Below are 17,571 nucleotides of genomic sequence, written 5' to 3'. Positions count from 1 at the left end.
CCCCGAAACCACCCCAGGGACCCCAAACCAGTCCAGGGATCCTAAAACCAGTCCAGGACTCCCTAAACCACTCCAGGGACCCCAAAACCAGTTTGATGACCCTAAAACTAATCCAGAAACCCCTAAACCAGTCCAGGCACCCCAAAACCAGTTCAGGAACCCCCCCAAATCCCCCCAGATGAACCCCAGGACCCCCAAACCTTTCACGGACCTCCCCAACTCCCCCTAACCCAGCCCAGGGACCCCACCCCGCCCCCCCAAAACCCACCCCAGGGATCCCCTAAAACCAGACCGAAGAACCCCAAAACCAAACCCCCTCCTTTGGAGAACCCCTAAAATTCCCTCAAGGTCCCCGCGGGATCCCCAATCCAGCCCGTCCCACCCACAGGGTCCTTCCCATCCTTCCCAGCCCAGCCCGGGACCCCTCCCCAGCCCCCCTGAATCCCCCCAAGGAGCGCCCCCAGACCCCCCTAAACTCCCACAGGGTCCCCCCAATCTCCTGAGGCCCCCTCGGGACCCCCCGAACCCCCAAACCCGCCCCGGCGCCCCCCCCAACATGGCGTCCCCCACTCACCGCCTGCCCGCAGCCCCCGCCCGCCCCTGCCCGTACGGAAGCTCCACCTCCGGGTCTGCGCGCTGCGTCCGCCAATCAGCGAGCGAGATCCACCTTAGGGGCGGAGCATCGTGCTGTTATTGGCTCCTTCAGATGTCTGTCAAAGTTTATCCTAGCGTCTAATTGGTTGTTGGTGTGTGGGCGGGCGCTTCGCGAAGCTTTGATGTTCATTGGCTCGTTTTGCTGTCAATCACTAATCTCTGCCTTCCCATTGGCTAGCGCTCTGCAGGAGCGGGATGTTCGCTCTGAGGCGGCCCCAGTTTCCCCCCCGATCCCGGTCCCGATCCCCGATCCCGCGGCCACGGAGCGGCACAGGGAGCTGCGGCCGCTGCCGAAGCTCTGGTAACCGGAATTCCTGCGGGAACAGCGGCGCAGACCCAGCCCGGTCCTCCTGAGGGCCCGCGGCGTGAGGGGAGAATTCCTGAGGGGAACCCCGGGAATTGCTGTGGGAGGGGTTGGTGTGGGGGTCCATGGGGTGGTTTTGGGGCGCTCTGCGGTGGTTTTGGGGATCCCGGAGAAGTTTCTGGGGTGATTTTGGGGCGCTGGGCAGGGGGAGGCTCCCTGGGCTGGTTTGGGGGGTCCCTGGGTTTGTTTTGAAGTGCTCTGCGATGGTTTTGGGAATCCTGGGGAAGTTCCTGGGGTGATTTTTGGGCGCTGGGGTGGAGGAGGCACCCTGGGCTGGTTTGGGGGTCCTTGGGGTGGTTTTGGGGGGCTCTGTGATGGTTTTGGGGCTCCCGGGGAAGTTCCTGGGGTGGTTTTGGGGCGCTGGGCAGGGGGAAGCTCCCTGGGCTCGTTTGGGGTTCCCTGTGGGATTTTAGGGGGTGCCCTGCAATGGGAGGAGCCTTTTGAGGCTGTCCCCTATAGATTCCCCCATAAAAAGCCCCCACTGGCCCTGCCGATCATAAAAACACCCGCGGCTTCTTTGTCGCGATGGCCACGCCCTGTCGCGACAGCGGCAACCGGAAGTAGCAGGATGGGGGGATCGGAATGCGGGGAGCACCTTCGAGGTTGGTGCGGCAATAAAAATGCTCCGGGTGGAACCGGCAGCGGGGGGACCGGAGGACCGCGACCCTGGGGACACTTGGGGACAGACAGAATCCCAAATTCCCAACTCCCATCCCAAATTCCCGCCTTTCTCCCGCTCCAAAAGGCACCAGGAACCAGCAGCGCTTTCCATACGGAGCTTTATTCACACGCGAGGAGGGGCCGGAGCCCCCCCAAATACAGAATTCGGCGGCCCCTTTTTGGGGGGACCCCAAAAATCCAACCCCCACCCCCCCCCCTCTGAGACTGGGGGGGGGGGGAAGAGGGGAGGAAAATTCCCGAAGGAATTCCCGAGGGAATTCACGGGATCGGGGGAATCCTGGGAAAACCCTGGGGGAGGGAGCAAGGGCCGGGTCCGTCCCTTAAATTCGGATTTTTTTTTTTCCAGTCGTTTTTTATTTTTTTATTTTTAATAATAATAAATAAAAACCTCGAGGCTTAAAAAAAAAAAAAAAAAAAGAAACCCCCAAAAAAACCCGCCGGGAAAAAAAAAAGGAGGAGGGGAAAATGATTTAAAAATTAATGAGTGAGCCCCAGGGATTAATTAAGAATTAATTAAAACTTAATTAAGCCAAGGAAAAGGGGGGGGTCCCCTGGCAGTGAGCAGAGTTGGGAGGTAGCGCTGGGTTGGCCCCACCCCCCCCCAGTTTGGGGACACCCCACACCTTAATTTGGGGACCCCCCCTCCCCACTTTGGGGACATCACCCATGGGACCCCCATTTTTGGGACCATCCCCATTTTGGGGACCCCCTTTATGAGACCCTTTATTTTGGGGACCTTCTCCACCTTGGTGACTCCACCATTTTGGGGACCTCCCACCCATGGGACCCCCCCCCCATAGGATCCCCCCATTTTGGGGACCTTCTCCACTTTGGGGACCCCCCCATTTTGGGGACTATCTCCATTTTGGGGACCCCTTCCATGAGACCCCCCCCCCATTTAGGTGACCCCATCCCCATCTTGGTAACGCCCCCCATTTTGGGGACCTCCCACCCATGGAACCCCCCCATTTTGGGGACTGTCCCCACCTTGGTGACCTCTTCATTTTGGGGACTTTCTCCATTTTGGGGACCCTTCAGGTCTTGGGGACCCTCCTGTTTTGGGGACCTTCTCCACCGTCTATGAGACCCCCCCCCCATTTTGGGGACTGTGTCCACCTTGGTGACCCCCACATTTTGGGGGCTTCCCACCCATGGGGCCCTCATGGGACCCCCCATTTTGAGGACCATCCCCATTTTGGGGACCCTTCAGGCCTTGGGGACCTCCCATTTTGGGGACTGTCCCCATTTTGGGGACCCCCTCCATGGGACCTCCTCCATTTTGGGGACCCCCCAAGGTTTGGGGACCTTCTCAACTTTGGGGACCCCTGCAGGCCTTGGCAGCCATTTTGGGACCCCCCCATTTTGGGGACCTCCCACCCATGGGACCCTCATGGGATCCCCCCATTTTGGGGACCATCCCTGTTTTGGGAACCCCTCCCTGCCTTGGGGACCATCCCAGGATCTTGGGGATCCCCCCACTGTGGGGACCTCTCCATTTTGGGGACCTGATGGACATTGGGGTCACCAAGGTGGGACCTGGAGAGGATTTGGGGTCACCAGGGTGGGACCTGCTGGAGGTTGGGGGCCACCAAGGTGGGACCTGGGGATCTGGAGTCATCAAGGTGGAAGCTGGAGAAGATTGAGGGGCACCAAGGTGGGACCTGGAGAAGATTTGGGGTCACCAAGGTGGGACCTGGAGAAGGTTTGGGGTCGCCACGGTGGGACCTGGTGGAGACTGGGGGGTCCATCAGGGTGGGACATGGAGGACCTGGAGGAGATTTGGGGTCACCAAGGCTGGTCCTGGAAGTGGTGGGGGGACCAAGGTGGCACCTGCTGGAAGCTGGGGGTCACCAAGGTGGGACCTGGAGATCTGGGGGCACCAAGGTGGGACCTGGAGATCTGGGGGCACCAAGGTGGGTTCTGCTGGAGGTTGGGGGTCACCAAGGTGGGACCTGGTGGAGATTGGGGGTCACCAAGGTGGGACCTGAAGGATCTGAAGAAGATTGAGGGGCACCAAGGTGGGTCCTGCTGGACATTGGGGGTCACCAAGGTGGGACCTGGAAGAGGTGGGGTCACCGAGGTGGGACCCGGTGGAGATTGAGGGGTCCATCAGGGTGGGACGTGGAGGAGCTGGAGGAGATTTGGGAGCACCAAGGTGGGACTTGGAAGTGGTGGGGGCACCAAGGGGGTCCTGTTGGAACCTGGGGGTCACCAAGGTGGGTCCTGGAGATCTGGGGTCACCAAGGTGGGACCTGGAGAAGATTTGGGATCACCAGGTTGGGACCTGAAGGATCTGAAGAAGATTGAGGGGCACCAAGGTGGGTCCTGCTGGAAGTTGGGGGTCACCAAGGTTGAGCCTGGAGATCGGGGGTCACCAAGGTTGAACCTGGAGATCTGGGGTCACCAAGGTGGGACCTGGTGGAGATTTGGGGTCACCAAGGTGGGACCTGGAAGAGGTGGGGTCCATCAGGGTGGGACGTGGAGGACCTGGTGGAGATTTGGGAGCACCAAAGTGAGGCCTGGAAGTGGTGGGGGCACCAAGGGGGTCCTGCTGGAGGTTGGGAGTCACCAAGGTGGGACCTGAAGAAAATTTGGGGTCACCAAGGTGGGATCTGGAGGAGGTCTGAGGTCATCAAGGTGGGACCTGCTGGAGATTGGGGGTCACCAAGGTGGGACCTGGAGGTTTGGGGTCACCTGGAGAAGATTTGGGGACACCAAGGTGGGACCTACTGGACATTGGGGGTCACCAAGGTGGGACCTGGAAGAGGTTGGGGTGCATCAGGGTGGGACGTGGAGGAGCTGGAAGAGATTTGGGAGCACCAAGGTGGGGCCTGGAATTGGTGGGGTCACCACGGTGGGACCTGATGGACATTGGGGGGTCCATCAGGGTGGGATGTGGAGGAACCGAAGGGGATTTGGGAGCACCAAGGTGGGACCTGGTGGAGATCTGAGGTAACCAAGGTGGAACCTGGAGATCTGGGGTCACCAAGGTGGGTTCTGCTGGAGGTTGGGAGTCACCAAAGTGGGACCTGGAGAAGATTTGGGATCACCAAATTGGGACCTGAAGGATCTGAAGAAGATTGAGGGGCACCAAGGTGGGTCCTGCTGGAAGGTGTCCAAGGTTGAACCTGGAGGAGATTTGGGGTCACCAAGGTGGGACCTGGTGGAGACAGGGGGGGTCCATCAGGGTGGGAGATGGAGAACCTGGAGGAGATTTGGGAGCACCAAGGTGGGACCTGGGGGTGGTGGGGGCACCAAGGTGGGTCCTCCTGGAGATCTGGGGGGACCTGGAGGGGTTTGGGGGGTGCTCGGGTGGGATCTGGAGCAGATGATGGTGCCCAGATGGGTTGGGCAGGACCATATGGAGATCTGGGGGCACCAGGGTTGGACCTGGGGGACCTGGAGGAGATGGGGGCCACCAAGGTGGGTCCAGGAGGAGATCAAGGACACCAAGATGGTTCCTGGAGGACACTGGGGACACTGAGGTGGGATGGACAGGACCAGGTGGAGACGGGTGCCCAGGTGGGTTCTGGAGGAGATGATGGACACCAGGATGGGTCCAGCAGGAGCAGGAGGAGATGATGGACACCAAGATGGCTCCAGGAGTTGATGGTGGACCTCAAGATGGGTTCAGGGGGACCATGAGGAGATGCTGGACCCCAAAATGGCTCCAGGAGGACCATGAGGAGATGATGAAACCCCAAGATGGCTCCAGGAGTTGGTGGTGGACACCAGGATGAGTTCAGATGGACCAGGAGGAGATGCTGCACCCCAAGATTGGTCCAAGAGTTGGATGGATCCCAAGATGGGTTCTGGAGGCCCAGGAGGAGATGATGGACCCCAAAATGGCTCCAGGAGTTGATGGTGGACACCAGGATGGCTCCAGGAGTTGGAGATGGACCCCAAGATGGGCCCAGAAGAACCAGGAGGAGATGGTGGACCCCAAGATGGCTCCAGGAATTGGTGGTGGACACCAGGATGGGTTCAGAAGGACCAGGAGGAGATGCTGGACCCCAAAATGGCTCCAGGAGTTGATGGTGGACCCCAAAATGGCTTCAGGAGTTGGTGATGGATCCCAAGATGGGTTCAGGAGGACCAGGAGGAGATGCTGGACCCCAAGATGGCTCCAGGAGTTGATGGTGGACCCCAAAATGGCTTCAGGAGTTGGTGATGGACCCCAAGATGGGTTCAGGAGGACCAGGAGTTGATGGTGGACACCAGGATGGGCCCAGGAGGACCAGGAGAAGATGATGGACCCCAAAATAGCTCCAGGAGGAGATGGTGGACACCAATATGGGCCCAGAAGAACCAGGAGCAGATGGGAGGTCCTGGGACAGGTCCAACAGGGCTGGCCAGACCCAGTGGGTTCCAGGACAGGTCCTGGTGGTACCAACGTGTGTGGGACAGGATGGACACGGTGACACATGGGGACATCCAGCCCACCCAGCTCTTCCAGGATGGACAATCGGCCACCACGACCCACCCTGGGCCACCAGTCCCATGAGGACCTCCCAGGTCTCCTCCCTGTGGGGGACAATTGTCACTGTAGGTCCCCTGGTGTCCATGTGTCCTTCTCAACCCCATGGAGACCCCCCCAGGGCCAGGATGTTCCTCGTGACTCCCCCAGCGAAGAACCAGGCAGTGACACAGCCAGAAGGTTGGGATGGACCTCAAGGACTTCTCCTTGTCTGGGTGGGAAAAGATGGAGACAATCCCTGGATGCTCTCCATCCATGAGGTCCAGCTGCAGATGGAGCTCACCACATGGCGAGGGTGGAGAAGCTCATGGATCTCCTGCTCCTTGGTGGAGATGGAGCTCCCCACATGGACCTCCAGGTTCTTGGTGGAGATGGAGCTCACCATGTGATGGAGAACCTCACGGACCTCCAGGTTCTTGGTGGAGATGGAGCTCCCCACGTGGTGGAGCTGGAGAACCTCACAGACCTCCTGTTTCTTGGTGGAGATGGAACTCACCACGTGCTGCAGAACCTCATGGACTTCTGGGTTCTTGGTGGAGATGGAGCTCCCCACATGAACCTCCAGATTCTTGGTGGAGATGGAGCTCACCACGTGGTGGAGAACCTCACAGACCTCTACGTTCTTCGTGGAGATGGAGCTCCCCACATGGTGAAGAACTGCATGGACCTCCTGCTTCTTGGTGCAGATGGAGCTCACCACATGGACCTCCAGGTTCTTGGTGGAGATGGAGCTCACCACAGGGTGAAGAACCTCACAGACCTCCAGGTTCTTGGTGGAGATGGAGCTCACCACATGGTGAAGAACCTCATGGACCTCCTGGTTCTTGGTGGAGATGGAGCTCCCCACACAGACCTCCAGGCTCTTGATGGAGATGGAGCTCACCACATGGTGAAGAACCTCACGGACCTCCTGTTTTTTGGTGGAGATGGAGCTCACCACATGATGGAGAACCTCATGGACCTCCTGTTTCCTGGTGGAGACAGGTGCCACCACCACCTGGGGACTGTGACCCTGGGAGGGGACCGGGCGGCGGGGTGGGGATGGCGCGGTGGCGGCCGCTATAGGACGCCCTCCATGAAGCTGGTGTCCAGGTGCTGGATGAGGACACGGATGAAGGACATCTCCTTGCGCGTGTTCTCGAAGATGATCCGCGGGTCGTCCGACTGGCAGCGCAGGCAGTTGGGGGCCATCACCATGGCCAGGTTGTTGACGTCCATCTTGGTCACCGCCACGTTGGCCGGCTGCACGAAGACCTGCGGGCGGTGGGAGGAGAAAAGTGGAGGTCAAGGGGTTGATGGGAGAGGGGTGGAAGGACCATGTGGAATTGGCTCTTCACCACCTGGTGACCCCAGGGAACCCAAAAGCACCTCAAGAGAAGGAAGCTGGTGGGTCACCAGGAGGCCATGAACACCTGGAGGTGATGGGACTGGTGGGAGAGGGGTGGAAGGACCACATGGACCTCCTGGTTCTTGAGGGAGATGGGGGTCACCATGTGGTGACCTTGGAGAACCCAAAACCCCCTCAAGACAAGGAACCAGGAGGTCACCAGGAGCACCAACTCATGGAATTGGAGGAGAAAGATGGAGAAGATGGGATTGGTGGAACTCCCAGTTCTTGGCCACCACATGGTGACCTTGGAGAACCAAAAGCCACCTCAGGAGAAGGAACCAGGAGGGTGACCAGAAGGCCATGAACACCTGGAGGTGATGGGACTGGTGGGAGATGGGTGGAAGCACCACATGGACCTCCTGGTTCTTGAGGGAGATGGGGGTCAGCCTGTGGTGACCTTGGAGAACCCAAAACCCCCTCAAGACAAGGAACCAGGAGGTCACCAGGGGCATGAACTCATGGGGTGGTAGAAAGGAGATGGAAGTGGTGGAACTCCTGGTTCTTGGCCACCACATGGTGACCTCGAAGAACCCAAAACCAGGTCAGAAGGAACCAGACCTGGAGGTCACCAGGGGCATGAACTCATGGGGTGGTAGAAGGGACACGGAAGTGATGGGGTTGGTGGAACTCGTGGTTCTTGGCCACCATGTGGTGACCTTGGGAAACCCAACAGCACCTCAAGAGAAGCAGGAGGTCACCAGGAGCACCAACGCATGGGGTGAAGGAGGAAAATGGAAGTGATGGGGTTGGTGGAACTCCAAGTTGTTGGGCACCACGTGGTGACCTTGGAGAACCCAAAAGCACCTCAGGAGAAGGAACCAGGAGCACCAACTCATGGGGTGGTAGGAGAAAAACAGAAGTGATGGGGTTGGTGGAACTCCTGGTTCTTCTCCTGATGACCTCAAAGAACCCAAAACCACGTCAGGAGAAGCAACCAGACCTGGAGGTCACCAGGGGCAAGAACTCATGGAGTGGTAGAAGGGAAATGGAAGTGATGGTGTTGGTGGAACTCCTGGTTCTTGGCCAGCACATGGTGACCTTGAAGAGCCCAAAACCATCTCAGGAGAAGGAACCAGGAGAATCAACCAGGAGCACCAACTCATGGGGTGGTAGAAGAGAAATGGAAGTGATGGTGTTGGTGGAACTCCTGGTTCTTGACCACCACATGGTGACCTCAAAAAACCCAAAACCACGTCAAGAAAAGGAACCAGGAGGTCACCAGGGGCAAGAACTCATAGGGTGGTAGAAAGGAGATGGAGATGATGGCGTTGGTGGAACTCCTGGTTCTCATGGAAACCTTGGAGAACCCAAAACCATCTCGGGAGAAGGAACCAGGAGAATCAACCAGGAGCACCAACTCATGGAATGGGAGGAAAAAGATGGAGGTGATGGGATTGGTGCATCTCCTGTCTTTTGAGGGAGATGGGGGTCACCATGTGGTGACCTTGGAGAACCCAAAACCATCTCAAGAAAAGGAACTAGGAGGGTCACCAGGAGCACCAGCTCATAGAGTGGTAGAAGGGAAATGGAAGTGATGGGATTGGTGGAACTCCCGGTTCTTCTTACAGAAACCTTGGAGAACCCAAAACCACCTCAGGAGAAGCAACCAGACCTGGAGGTCACCGGGAGCACGAACTCATGGAGTGGCAGAAAGGAGATGGCGATGATGGGATTGGTGGAACTCCTGGTTCTCGTGTCACCATGAGGTGAAGCTGGAGAATCCAAAACCATCTCAGGAGAAGGAACCAGGGGGGTCACCAGGAGCACCAACTCATGGGTTGGAAGGAGGAGATGGAGGTGATGGGATTGGTGGAACTCCTGGTTCGTGGCCACCACATGGTGACCTTGGAGAGCCCAAAACCACCTCGGGAGAAGGAACCAGGAGCACCAACTCATGGGGTGGTAGGAGAAAAACAGAAGTGATGGGGTTGGTGCATCTCCTGGTTCTTCTCCTGATGACCTCAAAGAACCCAAAACCACGTCAGGAGAAGCAACCAGACCTGGAGGTCACCAGGGGCAAGAACTCATGGAGTGGTAGAAGGGAAATGGAAGTGATGGGATTGGTGGAACCCCTGGTTCTTCTCATGGTGACCTTGAAGAACCCAGAATCACCTCGGGAGAAGCAACCAGACCTGGAGGTCACCAGAAGCACCCACTCACAGGGTGGCAGAAAGGAGATGGCAATGATGGGATTGGTGGAACTCCTGGTTCTCGTGTCACCATGAGGTGAAGCTGGAGAACCCAAAACCATCTCAGGAGAAGGAACCAGGAGAGCCACCGGGAGCAAGAACTCATGGGGTGTTAGAACGGAGACGGAGGTGCTGGGGTCGGTTGGTGGAACCCAAAACCACGTCAGGAGAAGCGACCCGCGCTGGAGGTCACCTGCTGGGCCGCCGGGAGGCTGTGGCCGTACCTGGAGGAAGCGGATGAGGTAGCACAGCACCATCTTGTTGATCCGGGGCAGGGAGTGGACGACGGCGATGGCGGCCTCGGGGCTCTCGTAGTGGGAGATGCAGCGCTCGTAGAACTCGTGGGGGATCAGCGGCTCCTCCAGCTCGCGGTACCACAGCTTCAGCAGCGACGCTGCGGAGGACACGGGCAAGAGGACAACCTGTCAGATGGTCCAGGCGCTGCAGCTGCCGGCCCCACCGCCAAACATCGCCCCCGAGGTCCTACCGGGAACGTGCGGGTCCTCCAAGCCGGTGGGGATCTTCCACTGGTCCACCTGGAGCTTGAGGGCGTTGACCTCGTCGATGTCACCGGGGACCCTGCGGGGGGAGGAGGGGTTGGTGGGAGAGGGACCCATGGGGACATCCCAGGTCAACAGATCCGGGTGCTCCAGGAGAACCGGGAGGGGACATCAGCTGGGCACGGAGATGGTTGGTGCCACCAAGAGACCATCTTGGGGGACACCGTGGAGAAACCTCCATGGCCTTGGAGCCATGTTGGGAGCTTGGTGGTGTCACCAATACCCCACCATGACTCTGGTGGCCACCATGGAGAAACCTCCATGGCCTTGGAGCCATGTTGGGAGCTTGGTGCCAGCAATACCCCACCATGACTGGTGGCCACTGTGGAGAAACCTCCATGGCCTTTGAGCTGTTTTGGGAGCTTGGTGCCACCAAGACCTTGCCATGACTTTGGTGGTCACCATGGAGAAACCCCCATGGCCTTGGAGAAAGGAGAAGTTGAGGGAACCTAGTGGATGGTGGCCACCAAGACCTCACCATGACTGTGGGGGCCACCATGGAGTGAGGAGAAGTTGGAAGGACCCACAACTGGTGGCCCCCATGGAGAAACCTCCATGGCCTCGGAGCTGTTTTGGGACCTTGGTGCCACCAAGAACCCACCATAACTGTGGTGGCCACCATGGAGTAACCTCTATGGACCAAGGAGAACCTGGATGGTGCCACCAAGACCTTGCCACAACTTTGGTGGCCACCATAAGGAAACCCCCATGACTTTGGAGCACCCACCAGAGGAGAAGAACACCCAGAAACGCGAACTTCCCCCATTTTGAGACAGCCCTTATGAGAACCTCCATCTTGCCAGCACCGCGAGATGTCCCCAGGAGCGTGGGGTGGCTTTACCTGAAGATGCCCTCGGTCTGGTCCCCGTTGAGCGCCAGGACCTCCTCGGAGAGCCGGGTCTGCACCCAGGGCAGCTGCCGGTCCGGGTACCTCTCCTTCTGCATGGCCACGATGTCCTGCAGGGAGCTGCCGAACATGGACGGGTTGAAGACGGCGTTCTTGGCGTGACGGATCTCCTCGATGTTCGGCTTCTTCAGGCCCTGCAGGAGACACCAGAGGTCACCCACCAGTGGCATCCTCGGCGGTGGCCGGGGTGGGATGTGCTCAAAGGCAGCCACCCATGGGAGAGGATCATGGGGATGGTGATGGAGCCGTGGATGGATTCCAGGAGACTTGGTCAAGGTGGTTCCACCACAATCCATCCGTCCATCCATCTGTCCATCCATGGATCCATCATCCATCCATCCATGGATCCATCCATGGATCCATCCATCCATCCGTCCATCCATCCATCCATCTGTCCATCCATGGATCCATGGATCCATCATCCATCCATCCATCCATCCATCCATCCATCCATCCATCCATCCATCCATCCATCCATCCATCATCCATCCATCCATCATCCATCCATCCATCCATCATCCATCATCCATCCATCATCCATCATCCATCATCCATCCATCCATCATCCATCCATCCATCCATCCATCCATCCATCATCCATCCATCCATCCATCCATCCATCCATCCATCCATCCATCCATCCATCCATCCATCCATCCATCATCCATCCATCCATCCATCATCCATCATCCATCCATCCATCATCCATCCATCCATCATCCATCCATCATCCATCCATCCATCCATCCATCCATCCATCCATCCATCCATCCATCCATCCATCCATCCATCCATCATCCATCCATCCATCCATCATCCATCCATCCATCATCCATCCATCATCCATCCATCCATCCATCCATCCATCCATCCATCCATCCATCCATCCATCCATCATCCATCCATCCATCCATCCATCCATCCATCCATCCATCCATCCATCATCCATCCATCATCCATCCATCCATCCATCCATCCATCCATCCATCCATCCATCCATCCATCTTCCATCATCCATCCATCCATCCATCCATCCATCCATCCATCCATCATCCATCCATCATCCATCCATCCATCCATCATCCATCCATCATCCATCCATCCATCCATGGATCCATCCATCATCCATCCATCCATCCATCCATCCATCATCCATCCATCCATCCATCCATCCATCATCCATCCATCCATCCATCCATCCATCCATCCATCCATGGATCCATCCATCCATCATCCATCCCTCCACCATCTTGATTCACAAGTGGATCCAACCCCATGTATCTTGGTGGGACCATGGCCACGCTGAAGGATCTCCACCGATGGGTTTTGCCAGGAGGAGAAGGAGCCACAGCTCTGGGATGCTTCTGGAAAGCTGAACATCGGTCCTGGGCTTCCAGAAGGTCTCCAGGAGTTCCTCAGGAAGTTCCCAGAAGGTCCCTCCCTATAAGGTTTTCAGAAGGTCTCCAGACTGTTTCCAGAAGCTCTTCAGAAGTTCATTAGAAAGCTCTCAGGACGTGTCCAGAGAGTTTGCAGAAGGTGTCCTGAAGTTCACCAGATGGTCTATGGAATGTCCTCAGAAAAGGTCTCTAGAAGACTCCCAGAAGTTCTTCCAAAGATCCCTAAAAGCACCTTCAGATCCCTACAAGATCTTCAGAGAGTTCCCAGAGGATCCCCAGAAAGTTTCCAGAAGATCTCCAGAAGGTCTCAGTCAGTCTCCAGGATGTCTTCAGAAGATCCACAGGAGGTCCTTAAGAGGTCTCCAGAAAGTCTTCAGAAGGTCTCCAGAAGAATCCCAGAAGTTCTCCAGAAGGTCCTCCCTGCAAGGTTTTCAGAGGGTCTCCTGAAGATCTCCAGATGGTCTCTGGAACACCTTCTGAAGGCCCACAGAAGGTCCTTAAAAAGTTTCCAGAAGGTTCCCAGAAGGTCTCCTAAAGGTGTTCATGAGGTTCTCAGAAATTCTGCAGAAAATTTCCAGAAGGTCTCCAGAAGTCTTCAGGAAGCTCTCAGAAGGTCTCCAGACAGATTTTAAGAGGTGCCCAGGAGATCCTCTCAAGCTTTCCAGAAGGTTCCCAGAAGTTTCTCGGTTCTTCAGAAGATCCTCAAAAGCTTCCCAGAAGCTCCCTACCAGAAGTTCTCCAGAAATCTTCCAGAAGGTTCCCAGAAGTTCTCCTGAAGGTCCTTAGACGCTCTCCAGAAATCTCCAGGTCTCCAGAAGATCTCCACAAGTTCTCCTCACCACAACCACCTCCTTCCACCACCTCCCTCCTCCAGCCCCTTCCCCGATCCCAGAAGCTCCTGCATGACCCTGGTGGGAGGTGACCTCCTTGTCCCCTCCTTGTCCACCCCTGCCCAGGCCCACCCCACGTTCTGGTACCTTCTTGGCCCCGGTCAGCGCCGCCTTCTGGAGTTTGTTGTAGCAGTACTTGGCGTAAGTGCTGATGGCCACCCCTGCAAGAGAAGACACGCTGGGTGGTGGGATGTCACCTCCAGGATGCTGGGATGTCACCTCCAGGATGGTGGGATGTCACCTCCAGGACCTGCAAGAGGTCCTGTCCCCTCCCCACGGTGCTGCTCCATCTCCATCCTTGTCACCACTCACAGAGAGACCTCGTCCCCCTCAAACCTCACAAGAACCTTGGAGGAACCACCAAAGGTGGAGCTCTGGAGCTCCGGAGCTCCATGGTGGCTTCATCTTGGGTGGCTTTTGGGGGCCACCACTGCCATGGTCACCACTCCCATCCCATCTGTCTTCTCCAGATCCCACCACTTCCATCTTCACCCCATCTCCTCTTCCTGATGCCCTCCTGTGAGGAGATGACACCGATCCAAACACCCCTGGGGACCTGGTGGGACCTTCTGGACCATCCCAGGGCCTTGGGGACCTGATGGAACCTTCTGGACCATCCCAACAACCCTGGGGACTTGGTGGAACCTTCTGGACCATCCCAGGAGAAGCCCTGAAGACCTGGTGGCACCTTCTGGAAAATCCCAACAGCCCTGGGGACCTGATGGAACTTTCCGGACCATCCCAGGAGAAGATCTGAGGACCTGATGGAACCTTCTGGATCATTCCCAGGGCCTTGGGGACCTGGTGGAACCTTCTGGACCATCCCAACAGCCCCAGGGACCTGGTGGGACCTTCTGGACATCTCCACCGGGTGGCCTCAGATCATGGAATTCTCTGATGGAATCATGGAATGGTTGGGGTGGGACGGGACCTCTGAGGACCATCTCAACCAAACCCCTGCCAGGAGACCGGGCTGGACTTTGGGATGGAGCCCAGGAGAAGATGGATTGAGGACCTCCAGAGGGTGGAGTCGGTGGGACCTGGTGGGATCCAAAGGGATTTGGTGGGATCTGGTGGGACCTGGTAGGATTTGGTGGGAGCTGGTGGGATCTGATGGGGTTTGGTGGGATCCAAAGGGATTTGATGGAATCTGGTGGCATCTGATGGGATTTGGTGGGAGCTGGTGGGATCCAGTGGGACCTGGTGGGACCTGGTGGGATCCAAAGGGATTTGATGAGATTTCATGGGATCTGGTGGCATCTGATGCAACCTGGTGGGATCCAATGGGACCTGGTGGGAGCTGGTGGGATCCGGTCTGATTTTGGTGGGACCTGGTGGGATCTGATGGGACCTGGTGGGATTTTGGTGGGACCTGGTGGGATCTCGTGGGACCTGGTGGGATTTTGGTGGGATCTGATGGGATCGGGTGGGACCTGGTGGGATTTTGGTGGGACCTGGTGGGACCTGGTGGGATTTTGGTGGGGCCTGGTGGGATTTTGGTGGGACCTGGTGGGACCTGGTGGGATCTCGTGGGACCTGGTGGGATTTTGGTGGGATCCGGTGGGACCTGGTGGGATCTGGTGGGACCTGGTGGGACCTGGTGGGATTTTGGTGGGGCCTGGTGGGATCTGATGGGATTTTGGTGGGACCTGGTGGGATTTTGGTGGGGCCTGGTGGGATCTGATGGGATTTTGGTGGGACCTGGTGGGATTTTGGTGGGATCCGGTGGGATCCGATGGGATTTTGGTGGGACCTGGTGGGATCTGATGGGATCCAATCCCGGTTTGTGAAGGTCCAGCCCCACCCGGAGCTCCTGGAGCTCCCCGGGCCCTCCCTTGGTGTCTCCTGGAGGTTCCTCCTGGTGGATCCCAAATTTCCCTCAGTCCCAGCGGAGACTCCGAGGGGAATTCATCAATTAATTAATTGCACATTAATTAATGACACTAATTAATTCAATAAAATAAATAAATTACATTATTATACTATTGAATTGTATTATTAAACTTATATCAATTATATTAACTATATTATGTTAATTATACGAAAGTAATAAAATTAATTAATAAAATTATTTAATTAAATGTAATTTCCTTGATTAATTATCTTAGATGAATGGATTTATAAATATTGTACATATTAATAAAGAAATTATTTTATATTTAATGTTAAAGTTATAGATGATATATTCATCATTATTAATAACTTTTAATAATTGCCATTATAAATATTATCATTATTAATCCATATTATAATTTACTTTAGAGGATTTTCTAAATTAAATTAATTATCCTCAATTTATAAATTATAACAATTAAATTGTTATGATAATTATAACAATTAAATTATTATAATTAATTTAATATTTTTAAATTATAATGTTTATATTTATAATATTTAAATTAATATTATTTGGTAGTAGATATTGTAATAAATTAATGAATTTTAAAGATTATTGGTGTTAAACGGATGAATTTATGAATGATATTGTAGGTATTAATATATCATTAATATTTAATAATTACAATATTCATAATGTAATAATGCTATATTTATTAACAAATATAAAATTATATATTTTAATTTAGTCATTGTTAATAATAACTTTTAATAATACAAATATAAATATATAATTATTGTTTATATATATAAATGCATATTTTATTAATTTTAACAACTAATTATGGTAATTTTAGATTATTGTTTTATATATAAATACATCATCATGTATTATAGTCTGTATATAAAAAAATATTTATTAATTAATCAGAAAATTACTGTTTTACAGGAGAATTATTGTTATAATTAATTATAATTATAATAATGAATATAATTATAATATAATTATCATAATGAATATAAATATAATAGAAATAAATATAATTGTAAATGATTGCATATTAATGATAATGATTGTTATAAAAAATTAAATTATTACTATTATAATGTTATTTTTACTCCTCCAATTTTATTTATTTATATTACTATTTCTTATTAATATTAATACTAATACTAAATCAGTGTTACCAATTAATATTATTAATATTGATATTAAAATTATACTAATATTAATAATATTTAAGTCAATATTTATTACATTATTAATGTTATTTGTTACTTTTATGGTTACTATTACTTCTCCCACCATTATTATTTAGCAACATTACTATTTTATTAATATTAATATTAACATCCATATTATGATTTTTTATAATACTGACACTACTACTAATATTAATACTGATAGTAATATTACTACTAATACTTAGAATATTTTAAATAATATTTATATTATTATCTGTTACTCATACTACTCCTACCATTATTATTTACTAATGGGACTATTTATTATTAATATTGGCTTTAATAATAACACACATATTGCTATTTGTTACTAATCTAATAGTAATATTTATTAATGCTAATAAAACTATTAATACTAAATACTAATATTAGTGCAATATTTGCGCTTGTATAAATACTAATATTAATAAAAAGGATGCATTATTTATTAATATTAATACTTGTAATTAATATTAATACTGACATCCATATTACAATTTTTATTAATATAATCCTAATACTAAAAATAATATGTATAGTTTTACTAATATTAATACTATCAATATTATTACTACATCATTTACACCAACTCTATCTCATGGCATTAATTACCCCAATTAATATCATAATACTAATACTAATACTAATACTAATACTAATACTAATACTAATACTGTTGCTAATACTAAGAATACTACCAATGCCAATACTAATATTAATAATAGCAATCATATTACATAAATTAAGAAGCTGTACTTCAATCCTATTAATTACCCCAATTAATGCAATAATGGTATTACTACTAATACCAATACTAATAACACTAATGCTAATATTAATACGAACACTAATACTACTAATATTACATAAATTCCAACTCTATCTCATCCCTATTAATTGCCCCAAATAATACAATTATTTGGGGTAATTAATAATATAATTTATACAAGTTAATAATAATAGTAACACTAATACCAATACTAATAACACTAACGCTATTAT

The 17,571-nt window shown here is 52.5% G+C and overlaps 1 protein-coding gene across 2 annotated transcripts in view; it reads right to left on the bottom strand.

Moving 5' to 3' along the window:
* Positions 1 to 2,620: 2,620 nt before the first annotated feature.
* The window catches only part of ARHGAP39 (Rho GTPase activating protein 39), a 117,462-nt gene continuing 102,511 nt past the window's right edge, over positions 2,621 to 17,571 (bottom strand). For both annotated transcript variants that reach the window (XM_066567116.1, XM_066567107.1), the window contains 5 exons: positions 13,597 to 13,670; positions 11,157 to 11,356; positions 10,243 to 10,334; positions 9,980 to 10,149; positions 2,621 to 7,430 (listed from right to left, as the gene is read on the bottom strand). In XM_066567116.1, the coding sequence (XP_066423213.1) occupies positions 7,236 to 7,430; positions 9,980 to 10,149; positions 10,243 to 10,334; positions 11,157 to 11,356; positions 13,597 to 13,670 (731 nt within the window). In that variant the 3' untranslated portion in view covers positions 2,621 to 7,235. The remainder of the gene's footprint in view (positions 7,431 to 9,979; positions 10,150 to 10,242; positions 10,335 to 11,156; positions 11,357 to 13,596; positions 13,671 to 17,571) is intronic.

The sequence above is a fragment of the Molothrus aeneus genome, chromosome 1 (assembly GCF_037042795.1).
Source record: "Molothrus aeneus isolate 106 chromosome 1, BPBGC_Maene_1.0, whole genome shotgun sequence".
Classification (NCBI taxonomy): Eukaryota; Metazoa; Chordata; class Aves; order Passeriformes; family Icteridae; genus Molothrus; species Molothrus aeneus.
Note: the sequence above shows the minus strand (reverse complement) of the source record. Positions and strands in the feature narration are given on the sequence as shown.